The sequence below is a fragment of the Ailuropoda melanoleuca genome, chromosome 5, assembly GCF_002007445.2.
Source record: "Ailuropoda melanoleuca isolate Jingjing chromosome 5, ASM200744v2, whole genome shotgun sequence".
NCBI classification, from domain to species: Eukaryota; Metazoa; Chordata; class Mammalia; order Carnivora; family Ursidae; genus Ailuropoda; species Ailuropoda melanoleuca.
This window is the reverse complement of record NC_048222.1, coordinates 50,042,413-50,064,487: the sequence shown is the minus strand read 5'-3', so window position 1 is coordinate 50,064,487 and position 22,075 is coordinate 50,042,413. Positions and strand designations below refer to the sequence as shown.

The 22,075-nt window shown below is 35.4% G+C and overlaps 1 protein-coding gene across 8 annotated transcripts in view; it reads right to left on the bottom strand.

Moving 5' to 3' along the window:
* ZNF280D (zinc finger protein 280D) overlaps window positions 1–22,075 on the bottom strand; it is a 136,808-nt gene that overhangs the window by 36,396 nt on the left and 78,337 nt on the right. For 7 of the 8 annotated variants that reach the window (XM_034660936.1, XM_034660937.1, XM_034660934.1 and 4 more), the window contains 3 exons: window positions 15,514–15,576; window positions 9,203–9,321; window positions 9,019–9,055 (listed from right to left, as the gene is read on the bottom strand). In XM_034660936.1, coding sequence (XP_034516827.1) covers window positions 9,019–9,055; window positions 9,203–9,321; window positions 15,514–15,576 — 219 coding nt within the window. Of the gene's footprint in view, window positions 1–7,394; window positions 8,418–9,018; window positions 9,056–9,202; window positions 9,322–15,513; window positions 15,577–22,075 lie in introns of those variants that run through there. The other variant, XM_034660939.1, reaches the window with a different exon arrangement.

Genomic DNA, 22,075 nt, shown 5'->3' with positions numbered 1-22,075 from the left:
GATTCAATACATGAATTCTGCAAAGTCGCAGGTTATAAAATCACCGTACAAAAATGTTGCATTTCTATATACCAATAACAGAGCAGAAAAAGAAATCAATCCCATTTGTAATTGCACCAAAAACAATAAGATACCTAGGAATAAACCTATTAAAGAGGTAAAAGATCTACACTCAGAAAACTATGAAACACTGATGAAAGAAACTGAAGAGGACATAAAGAAATAGAAAAACATTCCATGCTCATGGATTGGAAAAACAAACATTGTTAAAATGTCTATACTACCCAAAGCAATCTATACTTTTTAATGCAATTCCTATAAAAATACTGATAGCATTTTTCAGAGAGCTAGAACAAACAATCCTAAAATTTGTATGGGACCACAAAAGACCCTGACTAGCTAAACCAATCTTGAAAAAGAAAACCAAAGCTGGAGGTATCACAATTCCAGATTTCAAACTATATTATAAAGAAAGCTGTAGTCATCAAGACAGTACAGTACTGGCACAAAACCAGACACACAGATCAATGGAACAGAAGAGAAAACCCAGAAATGGACCCATAACTATATGGTCAATTCATCTTCAACAAAGCAAAAAAGAACATCCAATGGAAAAAAGTTTCTTCAACAAATGGTGTTGGGAAAACTGGACAGAAACATGCAGAAGACTGAAACTGGACCACTTTGTTACACCACACAGAAGAATAAATTCAAAATGGATGAAAGACCTACATGTGAGACAGGAAACCATAAAAATCCTAGAGAACACAGACAGCAACCTCTGTGACCCTGGCTGTAGCAACTTCTTACTAGACACACTGCCAGCAAGCAAGCAAAATGAACTATTGGGACTTCACCAAAATAAAAAACTTCTGCACAGTGAAGGAAACAACAAAACTAAAAGGCAGCCTACAAAATGGGAGAAGATATTTGTAGATAACATATCTGATAAAAGGTTAGTATCCAAAATCTAAAAGGAACTTATCAAACTCAACACCCAAAAAACCAAATAATCCAGTTGAGAAACGGGCAGAAGGCATGAATAGACATTTTTCCATCACTCATCATCAGGGAAATACAAATCAAAACCAAGATGAGCTATCACCTCATACCTGTCAGAATGCCTAAAATTAACAACACAAGAAACAACAGGTGTTGGCAAGGATGCAGAGAAAGTGGAACAATCTTACCCTGTTGGTGGGAATGCAAGCTGGTACAGCCACTCTGGAGAACAGTATGGAGGTTCCGCAAAAAGTTAAAAATAGAACTACCCTATGACCTAGCAATTGCAGTAATAGGCATTTACCCAAAGGATACAAAAATACAGATTCGAAGGGTACATGCACCCCGATGTTTATAACAGCATTATCAATAATAGCCAAACTATGGAGAGAGACCAAATGTCTATCAGCTGATGAATGGATAAAGAAGATGGACATATATACAATGGAATATTACTCAGCCATCAAAAAGAATACAATCTTGCCATTTGCAATAATGTGGCCGGAGCTAGTGTGTATTATGCTAAGTGAATGAGTCAGTCAAAGACAAATACCATATGATCTCACTCATATGGAATTTAAGAAAGAAAACATGAACATGTGGGAAGGGGGAAAAGAAAAAAAAAGGAGACAGGGAAATAAGCCATAAGTGACTCTTAATGACAGAGAACAAACTCAGGGTTGATGGAGGGAGACGGGTGGGGGATGGGCTCGATGGATGATGGGTATTAAAGAGGGCACTTGTGATGAGCACAGGGTGTTGTACATAAGTGATGAATCACACAGTTCTACTCCTGAAACCAATATTGTACTGTATGTTAACTAAAATTTAAATATTTTTTTTAAAAAAGAGAAAGGAAAAGAAAATTAACCTTGCAAAACCTAAAATTTTACTTCTATGTTACAGTTAAATACCAGATAGATAATATACCCTCTATCTTCTCCACATAGAGGAAGAGAATAGAAATAAGGGTGAAACAAACAGAAAAGTACAATTCCATGATTGAATTATGACCTAACATCTGAGAAAAGAATTTTTTTAAATCACCTCAAAGGTCTACAAAAAGAACAGCCACTTTGTTACTGCTAACTGGCACAGTTACACATTCCCACGAGCTGCTAATATTGACTAAGTAGCTAGGAAATGAATGCCTGGTCATAATTTTAAGTTTTCTTCAAAAAGGGGATTCTATAAGCTCAAAAGGTATGTTTTCCTCCTCAACAGAGGGACTTATGTACTAGTTTCCAACAAGGGTGTTGTTTCATAGTCTCCAGAACAGAAGAGCCAGAACTATTGTCAACTCGACATTGGAGAGGTACACCAGACGCACGCGACGGAAGCACTGCAGTGAAAAGCCATCGACCCAGCAGTCCACAGGAATGTACTGCATGACCTGTGAACTATAACCCACAATTACAAATACCTACACTGCAGATGGATTGCACTAAAACGATGAGAAGATGCCACTGATAGGCAGTTCCCAGCGTCTTCTGTAATCAGTAGTAGCAGTAATTGCAATACCAACAGCAGTAATAGCAGTAACGGCTGGAGCAGTAACAGGAAGCGCCATTACAGTAGTAGTGACAGCAGCGGTAGCTGGAGCAGCAATGGCAACGACATGCATTTATTAAGTACTTTTCATCAGGCCAGTGCTAAATAATTCTAATAGTTAAAAAACTTCAATTATTTAAATTAATAATTTAACCAATTTAATTTCCATACCCAATCTCTATTTCTTACAACCACCCTGCAAGGACGGATTACAGACCTTTCACTGATGAGGAAGCCGAGGCTCAACAAGCTGGTTAGACACCCAACGAGGATTAAACCCAGGATGGCCTTATTTCAAAGCTGCACTCCTTTCACAACACCATACTTCATAGTGGTATGGACACAGATATTTTTCAGCGTGGAGGGTTAAAAACAGTAGGTTCCTATATTTCAAGAAGTGACACAGAAAAGGAGATGCACAGTAGCTTCTCCAAGTTTGCAGAAGAGAGTAAACTCTTTCAGGTAGTCAAATACCAAGATGACTATAGTGAGGCTGCAGAAGGATCTCAAAATCAGAGAGGTGGACTGAAAATATGAGATGAACCATAGTGTAGTCAGTTAGTATAAGGCAGTATAATAAGGGGAAAAATACAGTTGTGATTAAAATGAACCTAGGAGCATTCACAGACATTCTCTCTAACAGCAGAAGTTCGGTGAGCTTTAGATACCAAAATTCTAGTGGTATGACTAATGTTTGCTTCAACAGTAACTCCAAAGTTACTGAGTTAGAAAAAGAAAGCTAACAGAAGTGATCTATGAAATGGTATGGGAAGCTCAGATTGAAAGCTGGAGTTATTCTAATGAAGAAGAATAAAATACAGGCAGGAATAAAATTGTGAAGAGTAGTAATGTAACAGGAGTAACAATGATAACTATATATGCGTATGGCACTTGTGTATAGCACTTCCTATGTGCCAAATACTTTCTAAGTACTATATGCAAATACTAACTCATTTAATTCCCTCAACACTTTACCAGCAAGTAGTGCTATTATCTGTGTTTTACAAATGAGGAACGGGCACAGACATCTGGTAACCTACCCAAAGTCACACACACCCTAGTAAACAGCAGGGTAGGAACTCCACACTAAGCAATCAACGGTAGAGCCTGTGCTGTTCAACCACTGTCCCTTTAGCAGCCTGAGAGGGTTTAATGTAGAGCTGGGTATGAAAACTCCTAATCCTAGTATCAAGGAAGACATCCTGACACTAAGCAAGAAAGGTAACTTTACAATGTAAGAAACTCCTTAACAGATAATAAAAGGCTGGAAAAAGTAATAGTCTCAAGAAAAGTAAATAAGTGGGTATATTGATGAACTAAGCATAAGGAGTAACAAAGAGAAGCTACAAATAAATATGAGAGATTAATCTTAAACTTCTTAGTGTGAAATCATGAAAAGTAACCAGACCCATCAAAAAAAAAAAAAAAAAAAAACCAAAAAACTTGCCGCTATAATCAGAGGCAGAATAAGCTAATAACTGGTCTGTCCTTGTCATGTATTTCTTAGATTTTATAAACATAATAGAGGATATAATTTTATTTCTCTAATTTCTAAAAATATATGCACATTGCTAGCATCCAGTTACAAACTCTACCTTACAAAGATTCATAAACAGGAATGCATGTCTAGGAGTCCATCTTAGTTAACACCTTACATAACTACTTTTTATTTCCCAATTCAGAGAATCCGAAGAATGATTCCTCTAGATCAGCAAATCTACATACTTATTTGTACGGAAATTAATGTCAGAAAGTTAATAAGTATTGAAGGAAAAAAATTCCAAAGTCAAATAAATATTCTTGTTGATATTCACAGGCCACATCTAACAGGAAAAATCCTATATTAAAGAATCTATTTAATTTTAACTTGCATTTCCTAAACTTATTTGACCATGGAAACTTCCCCCCAGATAGTTTATGAATTATGGACACACTGGTTCCACAACTCAGAGTTTAGGAAACAATAACCTAGTTACTTTCTTTTGTAAAAATATAAGAGAATTATAAGAGTATATGTAGGGAGTTAAAGGTGCTGAGGAATAATGTGGACATTTAGTTTTCGTAAGATCAAAAGTTTTTGCTATCAGAGATAAGGATATGTGGTATTCTGTACTGACCTCCTAAGAACAAATTTTTACATGTAGGTATAACCAATATTGAATAAAGAATCCCAAAACTCTACAACATGTCTGCACTCATATTTTAGAAAAAGGATAACCAAGACTCCAAGGACACCACCACTCCCCTGGTTTTCCTTTTGTATCACTGGCCACTCCTGCTTAGTTTCCTCTGCCAATACCTTTTCATCTTCTTAATCCTCTATTGTCAGATTCTCCAGAGCTCAATCTGTAGACCTTACCTTTTCTCTATCTCTACTGTGTCCCTTGGTAATCTCTTACAGTCCCACGACTTTCTTTAATTTAAATTTTGTTTTGGGACAATTTTATATTCCCACGTAGTTGTAAGAAATAATATAGAGACTCCATGTACCTTTAGTCCAGTTTCCCCCAATAACATCTTACAAAATTACAGTACAAAATCATAACCAAGATATTGACAGTGATATAATATGCCAATTTTATTCGCATTTCTCTGGTTTTACTTGTATTCATTCCCATGACATTTAAAAATGTTCAGTGATATTTACAGCCTAGAACACTCCCCCAACTTCACACAGTGAATGACTATGGCATCTCCATTTGGATTTCTAACAGGCATCTCAAACTAAAACATGCCCCAAGCCAAAGTCTTCATTTTCCCTTTCAAATTTATTCTTCCTAGTCTTCCCCATCTCAATATCAATGCCATCTTCCCATTTGCTTAGATTAATAACTATGATGTCACCCTCAACATTTTCTCTTATTTCACATTCAAACTATCAACAAATTTAAAATATATCCAAAATCAAACCTCTTATCACCCACATGGCTAGATGCCTCACATAATCCCCTGCCATCTCCCACCAGATTATTACAATGCCCCCCAACTAATCTCCCTGATTTTGCCCTTGCTCTTCTGTAGTTTATTCTCAATACAGGGGCTAGAGTGATAGAAGCACTCTTCTCTATTTAAGGTTTTTTGTTGATTGTAGTTTTCACTAAGGTATACAAGACCCCACTATTCAAAATCCTCTGGGGAATGGCTTCTTGCCTCAGAGTAAAAGCCAAATTCATACATGGCCCACATTACCTCACAGGCCCCATCTCCTACTATTCTCTCTTGCTCACTCATTTGTGGCCAACCCAGTCTCCTTGCAGTTTTCCTTCGGGTCTTTACTCAGATGCCATCTCTCAGTGAGGCCTTCTCTGACCACCAAGTTTTAAATGGAAGCCTCCCAACTCCCACCCTGTAGTCCTTATCCCCCTTCCCTACTTTATTTTTCTCTACAGTATTGACAACAATCTAACATACTGTATGTTTTTATTGTCTTTTTATTGTCTGTCTTTCAGCACTAAGTAAAACATGAACTTGAGGAGGGCAGAGATTTCAGTCCATTTTTCTAGCACCTACAATGGTGCTAGGCACAAAGCAGATGTTCGAGAAATCATTGAATAAATAAATAAATGAGGCCCAAAGCAGCAAGGTGTTTGGCCAAAATGTGACAAAAATATGGCAAGAATCCTAAGTCTCTATAATTCAGGAGTCACTTTTTTAAAGAATGGCAATGGATTCAAACTAAACCATCCTCACTTTTTATTTGGCGGTAACGAAAAACACACATGCATGAAATGACAACTTCTGATCAGGTGAATAAACTTGATAGTAAGGAGGGATGAGACCCAAACTAAAACTCATCAGCACCAAATTAAAATTCAACCAACCGCCTATAATGAGCAAATTTTGTACCAACTTACTTAAGTGTTTTATTTACACCAACTTTTTAAAAAGGAAGTTATACATGATAGAGCTTTAGGAGTTTAAAATTTAAGAAAAGGAACTTGATAATAGTATAAGATAGAGTCCTAGGAAAGAACACAAAACAGTGCTCCTACAGTGTGATATCAAGAATGTAGCTTATCATATTTTTGAGCTTAACCAAGGTAGAGCAAGGATTTATAAATGAAAAAGAAACTTCTGTTATAAATGGAAAGAAGTTGTTGCTTCTGGGCAAAATTTTAAAATATTTTTTAAAATTGGGTAGAAAGAGGGTGAATGACAAAATATCTAGAGATAAGGAAAGAAAGACTAGTATATCGCCAAGTCCACTTACTAAGAAGCAAGCCACTTTGGGAGCTTTTGGAAAATCATTCATTTATACTACTAATTAGTTGGGAAATTTAACAGTAGTGGATTCAACTTTTTTTGATTATTATTTGCAAGGAGCACATAATATGCAGTCATCTAAATTGGCTTTAAATTTCTTTCAAAGTAAAATTAAAGAAGTTCTGATTTTACAGTAAAAAACGTAATTGAGTTATACTTTCAGAGCCTGCCTGTCCTCACAGCAGGTAAGATCATAAAAGGCATTTTGCTTGTCTTTAAGATTCAAGAAATTAGTATAGTATAGTGACCTTTCAATTGTCCTGGAGGAAAAAACGTAAGATGCATTAAGTAGATATAGCTTTCAGTTTGTAGGCCAAATAATAATAAGGCCTCCATAAAACAATTAAAGCAATTCTCCTATTTATATGATAAATCTATAGCTTTCATATGAATTCTTTATTAGTAAATAATTCCTGAGGCACTTAAACAATACAATTTTTTATTAAGAGAAATTAATAGCATCAAAACTGTTTAATAGATCTATATTTAATGTAACTAAAATAAACAAATGTCAAATTCTTAAAATATACATATGTATGAGGATATATATATATATACATATATATATATATAAAATATAAACAACTGCATTATTGGCCCCCATAATTTTTAATGTTACCTTTACCCAAAGAGACTACATTAATGGTTAAGTGGATATTATATATTAGATGTATAAATATGTGACTTTAAAACTTGTTTTAAGGTCCGCGAGAAGAGGTTTTGCCAATTCTTTACACTTTAAAATCCACAATTATTAAGATAATATTGATCATAATAATCCCAAAGTAAGACAGAGGATATAATAATGTCAAATGATCTGAACAACAGCCAAAATAAAAAGCTATAAATAGGCAGCTATAAGGAAATCCGTAGAGAATTCCAGAGAATCTCTTGGAGTTCTTAACAAAACAAAGCAAACACTAAACAACAGTTTTAAAGAAAAGAATATAAAAATAGACATCATAAAATAGACATCAGTAAATTTGGAGAACATAAAACCAAGTTACCAAAATTAAATTTTTTTAAATTAAAAAATCTGAGAATTGGTATTCTTAAAAAACTAGGAAGTTAGTACTGGGTAATATATTTTAAATGATAGAAAAATAACTGCAATTTGGAACATAATTTTAGAGACCTGTTGTTCCAAGGACATGAAAATAACCACGGATTCCTAACAACCAGAGAGCTTTTGTATTCCTTGGACTGCATTCATGCTAGATGAAGATTAAAAGGCAGCAGCCAAAATGACTACACTTCAACTTGGATGTTGAAGCACTGATCTGATGGGGCTTTCTTGGCCACAGGATCCCCACAAGCTTAAGATCAAGAGCCAAAGCCCCCAATGGGAAGTTGTGCTCAATTTGGTGGGCCTTGAAACCACCTCTGGCTAAATCATCATCAGCCTGACGGGAGGCCAGCCATGAAGGAAGGGAGTCTCCCCAAAATCTGATTTCTTGAGACCACAACTTAGAGCAGGTCCCACAGTCAAATTATTCACATTCCTTGAAAAGAGAGAACAGGCATCAGTTGTGTCCATCGAAGGGGGACACTGTCCAGGTGTACCCTGGACATTTTTTGAAATCTCTGGGCTGCCTCTGCATCTGAAAAATAAGAAAAATAGCACAATGACAGACAACGGATGAGGAAAAAGACAATCATCTGGCCTAAAAACTTAAGACTTATAAGAAATTAAGAAAGCAGACAAAACAGACAAAAAGACAAACAGCCATATCATTTGGAATGTATTATTCTGAAAGCAAGTACAGCAGAGAAAAACAAATTATTTTAAGCAAAGTAAGAAATGACCATAGCAACAAAAGTTATTTTTGGAGAGAGCCAACTGGAAAAAAAAAACCCAAAACATATGTTAAGATATGTCAACCTGACACAAAGATAAGGTGGAATAAGAATCTAGTCCCATTTGAAGCTGAAAATTGCTGAATAATGAGAGCTAGTGTCATGAACTTGGCTGCTTAACTGCCTTTGTGTAAGAAAACATCTCAGAACTTTGAACTTAGGAAATTCCAACTTGTCTTGCACCAGGTCACGAGCTCCAAAGAGCAGGAACCTATTTCAACAAGCAGCTTTAAAAAAAAAACAAAATACTTTAATATTTTTCATTTCTTTTAATGATACATTTAAAAATGCAATAGTGCTAAAATCCATCAAAGTAAAACGCACTGAATTAAAAATTAAACTTACTCAGAAAGATGTTCAGAAGTTGGGATACAAACAGAAACTGAAATTAGAAGAAAAGTTTTATATTTAAAACAGCACATGAAATATGAGTGAGAATAACGATTTAGTAAAGAGCTCATATTGTGGCTGACCAAAAATACTGGAATAAATATCAAAAATCCAAAGTAATACAATTATATATACGTACCTTTCTCTATTACAACTTGACAAGTATGAGTTTCATGTTGACGTAAGTGTGTGGCCATATTATCTAAGCCAGAAACATCAGCTATGAAATCACAATTAAGGCACACTAGAGTAATGCCCCTATAAAAAAAAAAAAAGCAAATAGTATAAAAGAAAAGGTTTTTTTCTTTTATAAAAATCCATACACAAGTTCAGTGGTTATTTTCTATAATTTGCTTTTTATGCCATAAATTTCACTCTCATTTTTGTTATAAGACTTGATATAATTGAAATGATGCTCCAGAAAATGGAATAGCCATATTCAAATTATGTCGCCATTTATTTACAGAAAGTATTTTTGTTTTATAAACTTTTATTGCTCATGCTAAAAACTAGGTGACAGGAGACCTACAGCCCAGACTTGGCCTCACTAACAACTCGTGTCCCTTCAACAAGTCACAATTTATCTGCGCCTTTGTTCATCTGCAAAGCAAGGATATAGTATTCATCACTCAATATATATTTACTGAGGCTGTCTTTATACATACAGTACTATTATACTATATTGTGATTACAGTGATGACCAAAAAATATAGTCTGTGCTCTAACAGAGCTTATAATCTAATGTTCTATTTAGGTGATGAAAAAATTAGAAGAGAAACCTTAAGGCTTTAAAAACAGATGATGTTGTAGCTGCCATCAATTGTGTATCATGTGTTAAAGGTTTTCCTATATATTTTTAGTTTAATTCTCACCATAACCATCCAAGGTTGGCATTATTCTCATTAAACACTGAATTAATTAAAGTAGTTAATTCACTACAGAAGTCCAAAGCTTGGTCCTTAGCATATCAACACAGTGAACTGGTCCACTTGCTGGGGCCTACATTACTTGTTCCTTAACAAAACTTCACTGAGTGCTGTAGTTCCTAAATGAAATCTGTGATGATTATAAATTTTCAAAAGTATTTGGAAAAAATTCCCAAAGTCGTCAATACTTTTTGTTGAAATCAGGAATAGTTTTTATACTCACTGGATCAGACTGTGTTGCGATGGCTATTTGAAATATTTAAACACAATTGGCATATATGATGTAAGACTGGACTTCGGATTCTAATTTGTGTTTAAACTTTTAATTTTTTGTTGAAAGGCATTTAAAAATATTATTAACCCTGCAAAAATATGGAAATATTTCAGAGAATTTAGAAAACCACCATATGTTTAATTTATTATATTTACTAGATTAAGCACTTTGGATCTTATGAGTCAAGCTTCTGAAATGCTGTTTAAAAGAAAATCAAATATATTAAATGTATAAATGATGTTAAGGTGTTTGAGGTACTTGAATTGTAAATGTGACTGTTTAAAAAGTTTAGTCTATTCAACTTAAATTAACTTTATCAAATATTAATTAAAAGTCCTCTTGAGGGGCGCCTGGGTGGCACAGCGGTTAAGCGTCTGCCTTCGGCTCAGGGCGTGATCCCGGCGATATGGGATCGAGCCCCACACATCAGGCTCCTCCGCTGCGAGCCTGCTTCTTCCCCTCCCATTCCCCCTGCTTGTGTTCCCTCTCTCGCTGGCTGTCTCTATCTCTGTCGAATAAATAAAAATAAAATCCTTAAAAAAAAAAAAGTCCTCTTGAAAGTGATTATTAAAATGTACTAGATTTCTAAATGTAATATTTTTAAGTTAACCTTAAAAGCTTAACTTTAATAACTAATTATATAGTCTTCTCTATTAACAAACTGCCCTTGCGGAAACCAAAAGTAGTCTCAATGGTAAGTAGTAGCTAAATTACTATTCCACTAGTCATAGGTACTTGCACCAGGGATGGAATGCCTAACTCATGCCTTTACTAAACAAGGATTTGTAAAATTGGTATGTATAATCAAATTTCTTGATCTAGAAAGATGTGGGAGACTGGGACTAGTATGTTTAAGTCACCAATAGAGAAAGCTGGTCTGCACCAAGGAAGGAAAATGGAAGCCAAATCCAGAGAAAATAATAAAGACAAGATCATCCTGCCTCAGCAGGTCACACTAGAGAGAAGCCATGCTAGTAAGTGATGGCTTTCTGTTTCCCTTATTTGTTCTGGCTGTACCTCCTCCTCTTGGGGGTCCATGAGATTCTTTGGAATCCTGCTTTTAAGTTATTTTTGCTTAGGTGAAAAAAAAATAGATCATGTAATGTGAACATTGTTACTGTCAACTTATTAACAAAGCATAAATATAGTTTTGAAGTTCATCACATACTTTAAAATTTTCAGATTTGCCAATATACAAAATACAAACGAGTAACATACCTTAGACTGACTTCTCCCCTGAAGCTCTAGCCTAACATCGTGCTGGGTATCTACACCTAGACAGCACATTAGCACATCAAAACTGACTTTCATTAAACTAAAATCATGTACTTCCTCCCCAAATCAACTTCTGACTGGTCTTTCTTATGATGTTTCCTCCAATGGTAAAGCTCAAACTATAGTCATCTGTCTCTTTTTCCTTAAAATAATCAGTATGGCAAGCATATTATAATATTTATTGAGTACTTATACTGTGCCAGTCTAACAATTTTAGACATATCATCTTATCCAAATATTTTAACAACTTGGGGCAACTGGGTGGCTCATTTGTTTGTCCAGCTCTTGGTTTTGGCTGGGGTCATGATCTCATGGGTTGTGGGATGGAGCCCTGCGTGGGGCTCTGCACTCAGTGGGGAGTCTCCTTGGGCATTTAGCCCTCTGTCCCTCCCCGCACTCTCATTCTCTCTCTCTCTACTAAATAATCTTTAATAAATAAATAAATACATACATACATACATACATATTTTAATGACCCCAAAAGGTAGTTGCTATAATTTATCACCTGTTTATAAAGTTAACTTAGTAAACTACCAAGGACACATAGCTGATAAAGGTCAGGACTAGGTTTGAAACTGAGCACTTTGACTCCAGAGCCCATATTCTTAAAGATGATGTAATACTGCCTCATCATTTTAGCTTAGTCCCTAACTAAATTGCTCATAACTACCACAATAGTTCTAATCTATAGGATTCATGCATCTCTAACTCACCCTACTATTGAACCTTCCTTCAGTATCACTTGATTCTTTTTATAATAATTTTTATTTTGTTATGTTAGTCACCATACAGTATATCCTTAGTTTTTGATATAATATTCCATGACTCATTATTTGTGTGTAACACCCAGTGCACCATGCAGTAAGTGCCCTCCTTAATACCCATCACTGGCCTATCCCAATCCCCTATCCCCCTTCCCTCTGAAGCCCTCAGTTTGTTTACCAGAGTCCACAGTCTCTCGTGGTTCATTCCCCCTTCTCTTTACCCCCCCCTTCATTCTTCCCTTCCTTCTCCTATTGATTCTATATAAAATATCAAAGGTCCTCTAATGCTCTCCAAATTAAGTCCTAACTCCTTAACCTTGTTTTCAACACTCCCACAATCTAGCTCTAAGCTTAAAACTATTCCTCCAAGCTTCAGTCTTATTATTATCTGAACTTCAAGCTCCATCAATTTACTACTAGCCATTCCCTCTGTATGCCTTGTACTTTTTCATTTCTGCACCTTTATTCATGCTATTTCTTTTAACTCAAATGCTTCTGTGCATCTTCTATCAGTATAAACAATACTCATTCTTTAAAGCCAACTATACCTAACGCCTATACAGATCATTCCAAGTTATCTCTCTCCCCTTTGGAAAAAAAGACCCTATTGCACTTATTAAAGGTCCTCCTTGCTTTGTTATAGTTTTATACATTCATCCCTTATCTCCCACCCAACGAACTACACATTCCCTGAAGGTTGGCTCCAAGAATTATTCATCACTGTCATCTTCATAGGACCTGCTATATTATATACCTGACAGACGTATAATAAATAGTCAAAGAATGAATATTCCATTCTGACAAAAGAGTAATCCCAAAAATTTGTTCTACAATTTTAAGTATGCTATGTCCATTCACAGAAACTGACCAATTTCTTATCTCAGACCTATTCCAGTTAAAAGAAAAGTATTCCAGATCTTTAAAATCATATAGTTCATTTAAAAAACAAATACATAATTGAACTTGACAACAGTAAGGTAAAAATCAAACCAAAAATCTCATCTTTTGGAAAAAACCCTTTTTTATTCTTGTAAAAATGTTCACTAGAGGCAACATCCAATATAATCTTAATCTATTTCCTTGAATTCAGTAAATGTTTTAAAATTTATACTAATATATTTTTTAAAACTAAATCAAAATTTTCTCTCCCAGTGAGCTACTGATCCCTATGAGCTGTATCACAGATGGGACCCACTGTTCATATAAGTCATTTTCAACATATACATTAACTTATTCAGCAAATATTTACTGAGTACCTACCATGTGCCAGGCACTAGTCAATGCCTGGCAGAGACAAAAATCCAAACTACACATATTCTAGTGAGAGGATACAGAAATTTTTAAAAAGTAAAGTACACAGCATGTTAGATGATGACAGATGATCTGGCTAAAAATGTAGAATAAAAAGGAGATAGGAAGTGCTGGGGAGAAGCACAGGGGAGAAGATACAATGTAAAATCAAGTGGTCAAGGAAAGGCTCACTCTGATCAGAGTAGCAGCCCAAAGTAGATAAAGAAACACATACAGAAATCTGGGGAACAACACTAGTCACAGAGACTAATACGTACAGAGATCCTGAAATATAACATCTTCCCTTTTTCCACATTTTCCACTAACTCAAAGCACCAAAACAAGTACTGGCTGAACTTATCTCTATACATTAGCCTGGTACAGCAAAGGCACTGATATTTCAAGTAGCAATGGCAATGTGGACAAAATAAAGAACAGAGTTCAAAGAATTCAGAATAATATTTAAAAAATGGTACTCAGTGGATTCTGAGTTAAGCGTGTGGTACAACCAAAGTTAATTATCAATATCTTTAGAAATAGTCATCAATAGTTCTTTCTGCACAGTAAGCAAGTTATACACTTCTCTTTATTTGAGAAAGGAAAAATAAGAATTATTAAGCTACCTAATAATTTCAAGAATTCTAGTGGTTTGAAAATGTACTTTAAAACTAAAAAAAAGTGTTAGTCATTTTACTAGGTATCTTAGGTATCTTTTAAATATTCAAATATTGTTGGAGAGCCTTAATTTTGTTCTCATTTTACAATATAAATGCATAAAGATATCATCTTGACACCACTTGTCGCCACTGAAACAAATTTAGCAAGAGAATATAGGTTAATCATACCTCTAGTCTAAGGATATAATGAATAGAACTCTCTAGCATCCAGTAGCAATCATTTAGATTTCCAAATTGGGCTTCCCAACATCAGGTTTTTAAAAAATTCGAACAAACCACAATAAGATACCACATCCTTTAGAATGGATGTAATCAAAAATAGATAGGGGCGCTTGGGTGGCTGAGTCAGTTAAGTGTCTGCCTTCGGCTCAGGTCATGATCCCAGGGTTCTGGAATCATGCCATGCATCCAGCTCCCTGCTCAGCAGGGAGTCTGCTTCTCTCTCTCCCTCTACGCTAACCTGCTCTTGCGATCTCTCTCTCTCAAATAAATAAATAAATAAAAGCTTTAAAAAACCCAAAAAACAGGTAATAACAAGTGTTGGCAAAGATGTGAAGAAACTAGAACCCTTACACACTGCTTGTGGGAATGCAGTGGAGGTACTTTGTAATACAAACAGTTTGGCAGGTCCTCAAAGGCTCAACATAGAGTTACCATATAACCCAGAAATTCTAATCCTTACATATATACAAAAGAGAAATGAAAAGACAGGTCCAGACAAAAACTTGTATACAATGTTTATAGCAGCAATGTTCACAATGGCTTCAAAGTTAAAATAACCTTAACAGATAAACTATGATAGATCTATACAATGGGATATTATTTGGCAATAAAAAATGAAGTACTGATATGCAGCAACATGGATGAATCTTGAAATATGCTAAGTGGAAGAAGCAGTCACAAAGGATCACATATTGTATCATTCCAAATTTATGAAATGTCCACAACACATAAATCTATACAAACAAAAATTAGATTAGTGGTTGCTTAGTGATGGAAGGAGTTGGAAGGAAATGGGGATGACCGTTAATGGGTACAAGAGTTTCTTTTTGGAGTGATGACAATGTACTAAAATTAACTGTGGTGATGGCTGCACAATTCTGTAAATACACTAAAAACTATTAATTGTATAAAGATGTGAATTAAATGGTATATGAACTATATCTCAATAAAGATGTCATATATACACAATTTAAGTGACATAAGTTTTTAATAGAAAGAATTTAAAAAGATCAACTAGTTACCTGAGATCTTCTGAATGCCTCTTAAAAATACAAAACCTTTTACTTGGACGGTTACTATGAAAGCTGGAGAGACAAAACAGATTTTATTAATTTTATTATACAGTAAGTCTTATTAATTTACAGCTATATTATCACGTTTGTACTTAAAGTTTCTAGTTTTGCATAAAAGATCATGATATAAATAGTAATGCTTGCCATCCCTGTTTAATTCAATGTTTTATCTTAAATTCCACTTTATCCTTTTATTTTCTAATGACACATATTTTTCTAAGTATATCCTTATAAGATCAGTACCTCATCATTACATAAAAAAGAAAATACTTAATAATTTTTTTTTAAAGTAAAGTACCTCAAACTAATTTTTTCATCTGTTAAGGAAGAGTTGAAGACACTTCTAAATCTTTGCAAATAACATGAATCATTATCAATCATCAGGTTTTTTTTTTAATCATTCTCCAATCTTAACATGCCTGTCGGGGGAGGGGCTGTAAAATTCAAATGATCTTTTTTTTTTTTTTTAAAGATTTTATTTATTCATTTGACAGAGATAGCGACAGCCATCAAGAGAGGGAACTCAAGCAGGGGGAGTGGGAGAGGAAGAAGCAGGCTCCCAGCGGAGGAGCCTGATGTGGGGCTAGATCCCAGGACTCCAGGATCACGCCCTGAGCCGAAGGCAGACGCTTAACGACTGAGCCACCCAGGCGCCCCTCAAATGATCTTTGAAGTAAATAGTACTTCAGCTACTTGCCACTGTTTACCATTTGTAAAATCAAACATTGAGAGTTCTTTGCAATTACTAGTAGAGGTTCTATAAAACAAAAACAAAAACAAAAACAAAAAACAAAACCTAAAGCAGAACTCTTGAGCTAAAGTAATGCTTTCCCTAAACACAAAACAGAGAACCTCTAACCAAACTTTGTAGCCAATGATAATAGCTTTCATATACCCCCTTAAATCTGATAAAGAAAGCTTTCCTGTATTAGAAACCCAGGATTAGCTTTACCACAGTATTACTCAAAGTGGAGTCATAGACTAATAACATCAGCATCACCTAGGAGCTTATTTAGAAATGCAAAGTCTTGTGCCCTCCCCCCAAACCTAACAATTAATCTCTGGCAGTGGGCCCACCAGAACCTGTTTTAACAAGCTTCTCCAGTAATTCTTATGCAAGCTAAAGATTGGGAAGCAGTAGTCCTAGTTGGCACTGATAGACTCAAAGTAGCCAACACAACAGGTCAAGGGTCACTCTCAGATACAAGGTAACCATCACCAGTACAGCAAGTATGTATGGGAAAAGAAATACTGTGACTAGCTATAATCCCCAGAAAATGTCCTCAGAAGACTTCAAACAATCATTTCTTCAATTTGGGAATAATTACTATTAAAGAGTTTATAAATATAAGACAACATCACAAAAATAATAGTTTTTTTTTGTTTTTTTGTTTTTAGAATAGAACATCAAGGGTTAGGAAACACTGAAATTATATGCAAAAAGTGGTGCACATAACCGTTTCTTCAGAAGAATAAATCCAAGATTTTATCTGATGCCCAAAGACTGTGAACCAAAATAAGTTATTTTTTTAAATGAGATTTAAAAGTTACTTTTAAAAGCTATTTTTTCTTTTTCCTCAGACAGACTATTTTAGTTTGATTTCTTTGATAAGAGGAGAGAAAAAAAATACATTTTAGGGTCTTTGATGAGTTCCATTCTGTCTACAACTTGTAACTTACTAAAATGTTGGTAATTTAAAAATTCTAGTTGTCCGAATCCAGTTTTAATTTATAGTTTCCAATCTATAAAAAAAAACTTATAGGGGCGCCTGGGTGGCACAGCGGTTAAGCGTCTGCCTTCGGCTCAGGGCGTGATCCCGGCGTTCTGGGATCGAGCCCCACACCAGGCTCCTCTGCTATGAGCCTGCTTCTTCCTCTCCCACTCCCCCTGCCTGTGTTCCCTCTCTTGCTGGCTGTCTCTATCTCTGTCAAATAAATAAATTTAAAAAAAATCTTTAAAAAAAAAAAACTTATAATGCCTCTTTATTTATATTTGTAACACAAATTCCATCCTTTTATTATTATTCTTGTATTATAGGAATTTTGGAAAAGTGGCTCTATAGCTCACAAATAAGGAAAAAAATTCTTTTTCCTATTAGATCTGCATAAATTAACAATATAGAAATAAATCTAAGAAAAGAGAAAAAAGGTTATGATTTTAAAAACAATATAGCAGGGGCGGCTGGGTGGCTCAGCTGTTGGGCGTCTGCCTTCGGCTTGGGTCGTGATCCCAGGGTCCTGGGATCGAGCCCCGCATCAGGCTCAGGGAGCCTACTTCTCCCTCTCACGCTCCCCTTACTTGTGTTCCCTCTCTCGCTGTCTCTCTCTGTCAAATAAATAAATAAAATCTTAAAAAAAAAACAATTTAGTAAAAACATATGTTAAAATCTACGTTTCAAAGATTCACCACCTGGTTATATGACTGTATATAATTATCAAAACTCATTAAGCTATTCTCTAAACATAAGTTAATTTCATTGTGTATAAATTATACCTCAATAAGACTAGAGGGAAAAAACTCCCTTTGACCATATCTTCTTAATAATCTTAATTCAGTAATTAACAACTTTGTTTCTGATGAAACACAAAAGAAACATCAACAATATTGATAGTATGCCTGCTATTTAAGACATTTCACTAGAGGTTGAAGATACAAAAAGAAAGAGAGCAAGCTGTCAAGGTCCAGGGGTGAGTGGGGGGAGGGGAAAAAGTAAAACAGCAGCTGGCACAGAATAAATGCCTAATAATTAGTGCTTTTAAATGAATGAATACACATTCATAATTAATTGTAAGATAAACGTTAATGGTGACACATACAAAGTTTTGTGGCTGCATGAAGGAAAACTGCAGGTAAATGGAATAGAAGCCAACTAACAATCGGGAGTTCATTTCAGTTAAGAAGGTCACTCTACTGCCTTGCTCCAGGCAAAGCAAAGAGCAAGATACAGAGGGATTTTCAAGAAAATAAGCACTTTAGGGGCTGAAAAAGTGGTTAGAAGTTAAATATTGAAAGGTCTTATGCTCTCCAGAATATTTGAACTTCATGACTATTAATGTTAGGAAAGCAAAGGATTTTAGGCCAAATATGACCTGACCAGACACACCTACTGTAGTAACTGAAGAAAGGAAGAACTGGAGATCCTAGGAGGGGTGGGGCAGACTGTAGATAGGGCATCAGTTCTGATGCTATCACAATAACCCAACTGTTCTTCTAACGACTATTCTTTAATGCCAATAAATCTATACAAAATAAATAATGAACTCAACCATATCTTATAAAAATTAATTCAGTGCCCTGTCTTATCCATTGTATAGGAACAAATTGTTACACCTGCTTTCTTTTCCCTTGGCAAAATTTTAAATCATCCTTCAAAGCCTACGTTAAATGTCAATTATAAAATACCTCCCCTTATTTCCTCTTTAAAGAACTCATTCTTACCTTCTCTGTCCTCTCATAGTTATTTGTTTGCTACCTAAGTTAGGCAAATATGATCTCTCCTACTTGTGAAAATTAGAGGGAAGGATTTTATCCACAATACCTAATAATGACAACTTAGAAATGATAACAGCTATAATTACTTGAATATCTCCTAAGTAAAAATCATTTTATTAAGAACTTTAAGTACATTTTCTGTAATTATCACAATGACTTTCTTTTTGAGGAAAGGAAACTGGGAGTCAGGTTAAGTAACTTGCCCAAAGTCACACAGGTAATAAATAAGTGGTGAAGCTTGGATTCAAATCCAGATTTGTCTGATTCTTCACCACCAGCTTGCCATACTTCTTAGCAAATAGTAAACTCTGCTAGAAAAAGAGATATTAAATACTTATGTCCGTTAACTTAATTCTATTACATGTAGAGAAAAACCTTTCTTATACAACATGTTGAGGAATAATAACGATATTATATGGTAATTTGTTTCCATTTTTTTTTCAGGTGACTTCTGCTACCTGAAGGCTATAAGCAAATAAGGTGCAGTAATTTAAACAACCAAACCCAAATACTACTACTTTTTTTAAAAAATCACTTAAAATTATGTGTTTAATGATGCTCTTCTTCAAAAGAGTCTTATTCCAAAAAGGCTCCAAATGCATCAAGACTTTTTAATATCCTCTTTTGAGATTTTACTTAGAGCCTTTTATAATTACAACAAATAATGACTTGCTATTTGTAATGTGCTAGGTGACACAGCGAATACAAACAATCTTCTTCTCAAGGAAATAATACAGACACAAACAAATATAATAAAAGGCAAAATAAATGAGTGGTACACAGCTTAAAGTGAGGAATGATCCCTGTGAGTGGTTGTGGTGATCAGACACTCCAAAAAAAAAGAAGGTAAATGGAAAGGAGGAAAAGGGACATTCTAGAGACTTAACAAGGAATACAGAAACACCACTGTCAAAAATGAGTTATGCAATAAACTTTATTCTGGGGAAGAGTAGTCAGTTTATGGGGATGGGGCATATATGAGACCAGAGGTAAAGAGACCAATTGAGAGTATGGAGGTGGTATAGGATAGAGATTGAAGGTACTCATCCTCTGGAGAAAATGAAGCTTCTATACATACAGAACTCAACCTATCATATGAATCCACACTGGGCAGACGTAATGGTGGCCATTCAATGGGAGATACCTAAGACAGTGAAGGAGGCAAGTGTACCAGTAGATAAAAGGGAAAGAGACCTACCAAACCCTAAAAGTGGCAATGGAAACTTTCAGTTCCATAAAAGGCTAACAATGAATAGGAGCTCAGTGTGTGAAGACAATGAAGTGCAGGGCTGGGGCTTGACGGGAATTGGAAACACGGTATGGGGGGAGGTGGGCTAATTGGCCATGTTTTGGAATAGAATGGATTTGGAAGTTCTATAGGACTTGTGGGAAGCCTATGATAAATGGGAGAGGGAAAGGTGAAATGACCCTTGGTTTAACAAAATGAAAACATTTTCCAATTTGACCCCCTAAAAATTAAGGGCAGAATTAAAGTCCCATTCGGGCAACCATGTATTTGTCACAGAAAGAAGAGACGTTCCACACAGCATTATACTGGGGGAAAGGATGCTTGGGGCTTTGTTTAGAGGAAATGGAATACAGGTGTAGACCACTGCAGTAGTTGGGAAGCAGAGTAGCAGAATCCTAAAAGGGAGTTTCAGAAAACCATGATGCATAGTGACTGATCAAGAGAAGTTCACGAGCTTCAGAAACTTGGGATAGTAAACTATTTCCAGCTGGTGTTCCACCACAAATGATGCCCCGAAAGAGTATTTGGGTGGTCACCATGTGAATTCTGGACAGATGATAACATTTGGCTCATTTGGGTTCTTTTTAGATGCTAGCGAGTCAAAGATAAAAATACATATAAAATAATTAGAAATACATAGTTGGATCTCAGGAAGACTAAGCATTAAAATTGGAAGATTTAAATTTAAAAGGTAAAAGTGACAGTGGTTAAGTTACCAAAAAAAGAAATGTAAAGCAAGATGAGTTAAAGAAAGAAAAGGCAATGAAATAGAGGAGTAGCCAGAAAGGAAGAAAAAGGATAGTGGTAACAGTTTAACAGAAACTAAAGAGAATACTTTGAAAAGTGAGTGACAACAACTTCAAATACTCTAAAGAAGTCATGGAGTAGTAAGAGTAAAAAAAAGTGAATAAATATGGTGATAAATAATCCTTAAAGGGGCAGTATTGGTTGGTAGATGGGAATGATATTCAAAAGGTAGAGAAGTGATGGGGCACCTGCGTGGCTCAGTCGTTAAGCATCTGGCCGTCAGCTCAGGTCACGATCCCAGCGTTCTGGGATTGAGCCCTGCATGGGCTCCCTGCTCAGCAGGAAGCCTGCTTCTCCCTCTCCCATTCCCCCTGCTTGTCTTCCCTCTCTTGCTGCCTGACACATAAATAAATAAAATCTTTAAAAAAAAAAAAAAAAGGTAGAGAAGTGAATCACAAATAAGCTAGTGAACACTTTTTTTTTTTTTTAAAGTAAGCTCCATGCCTAGCATGGAGCCCAACACAGGGCTGAACTCATGAGCCTGAGGTCCTAAGATTGAGACCTGAGCTAACACCAAGAATCAGACACTTAACCAACTGAGCCACCCAGGTGCCTCGTTACAAATATTCATGGTAAAAGGAAGACAAAAAATAAGGATAGTAGGCAGTAGGGACAAATTTCCCTCATCTTAAAAAAATTACCTGAAAATGTTTATAAGTAGAAGGAACCTGGGAGAGAGAAGAGATGAAGTTGCAAGTTAACTAAACAAGATTGTGTAAGAACTAGAGGAGACAAGGGACAGGGTTAGCTTTGGAGAAGTGGAACATATTTGATTTTTGAGATCAATGCCTAGAATAAAAGTAACAAGAAAAACATCTGACGTTTTAAAAATTATTTAAAAGGATGACTTCCAACTGTGTACTTACTAGCAGGCCAGGTTAACAGATAAGAGACTAAATAAAATCTCCAGAGTACTGGAAAAAGTTTAAATGAACATTTTAGATAAAACACTACATCAAAAA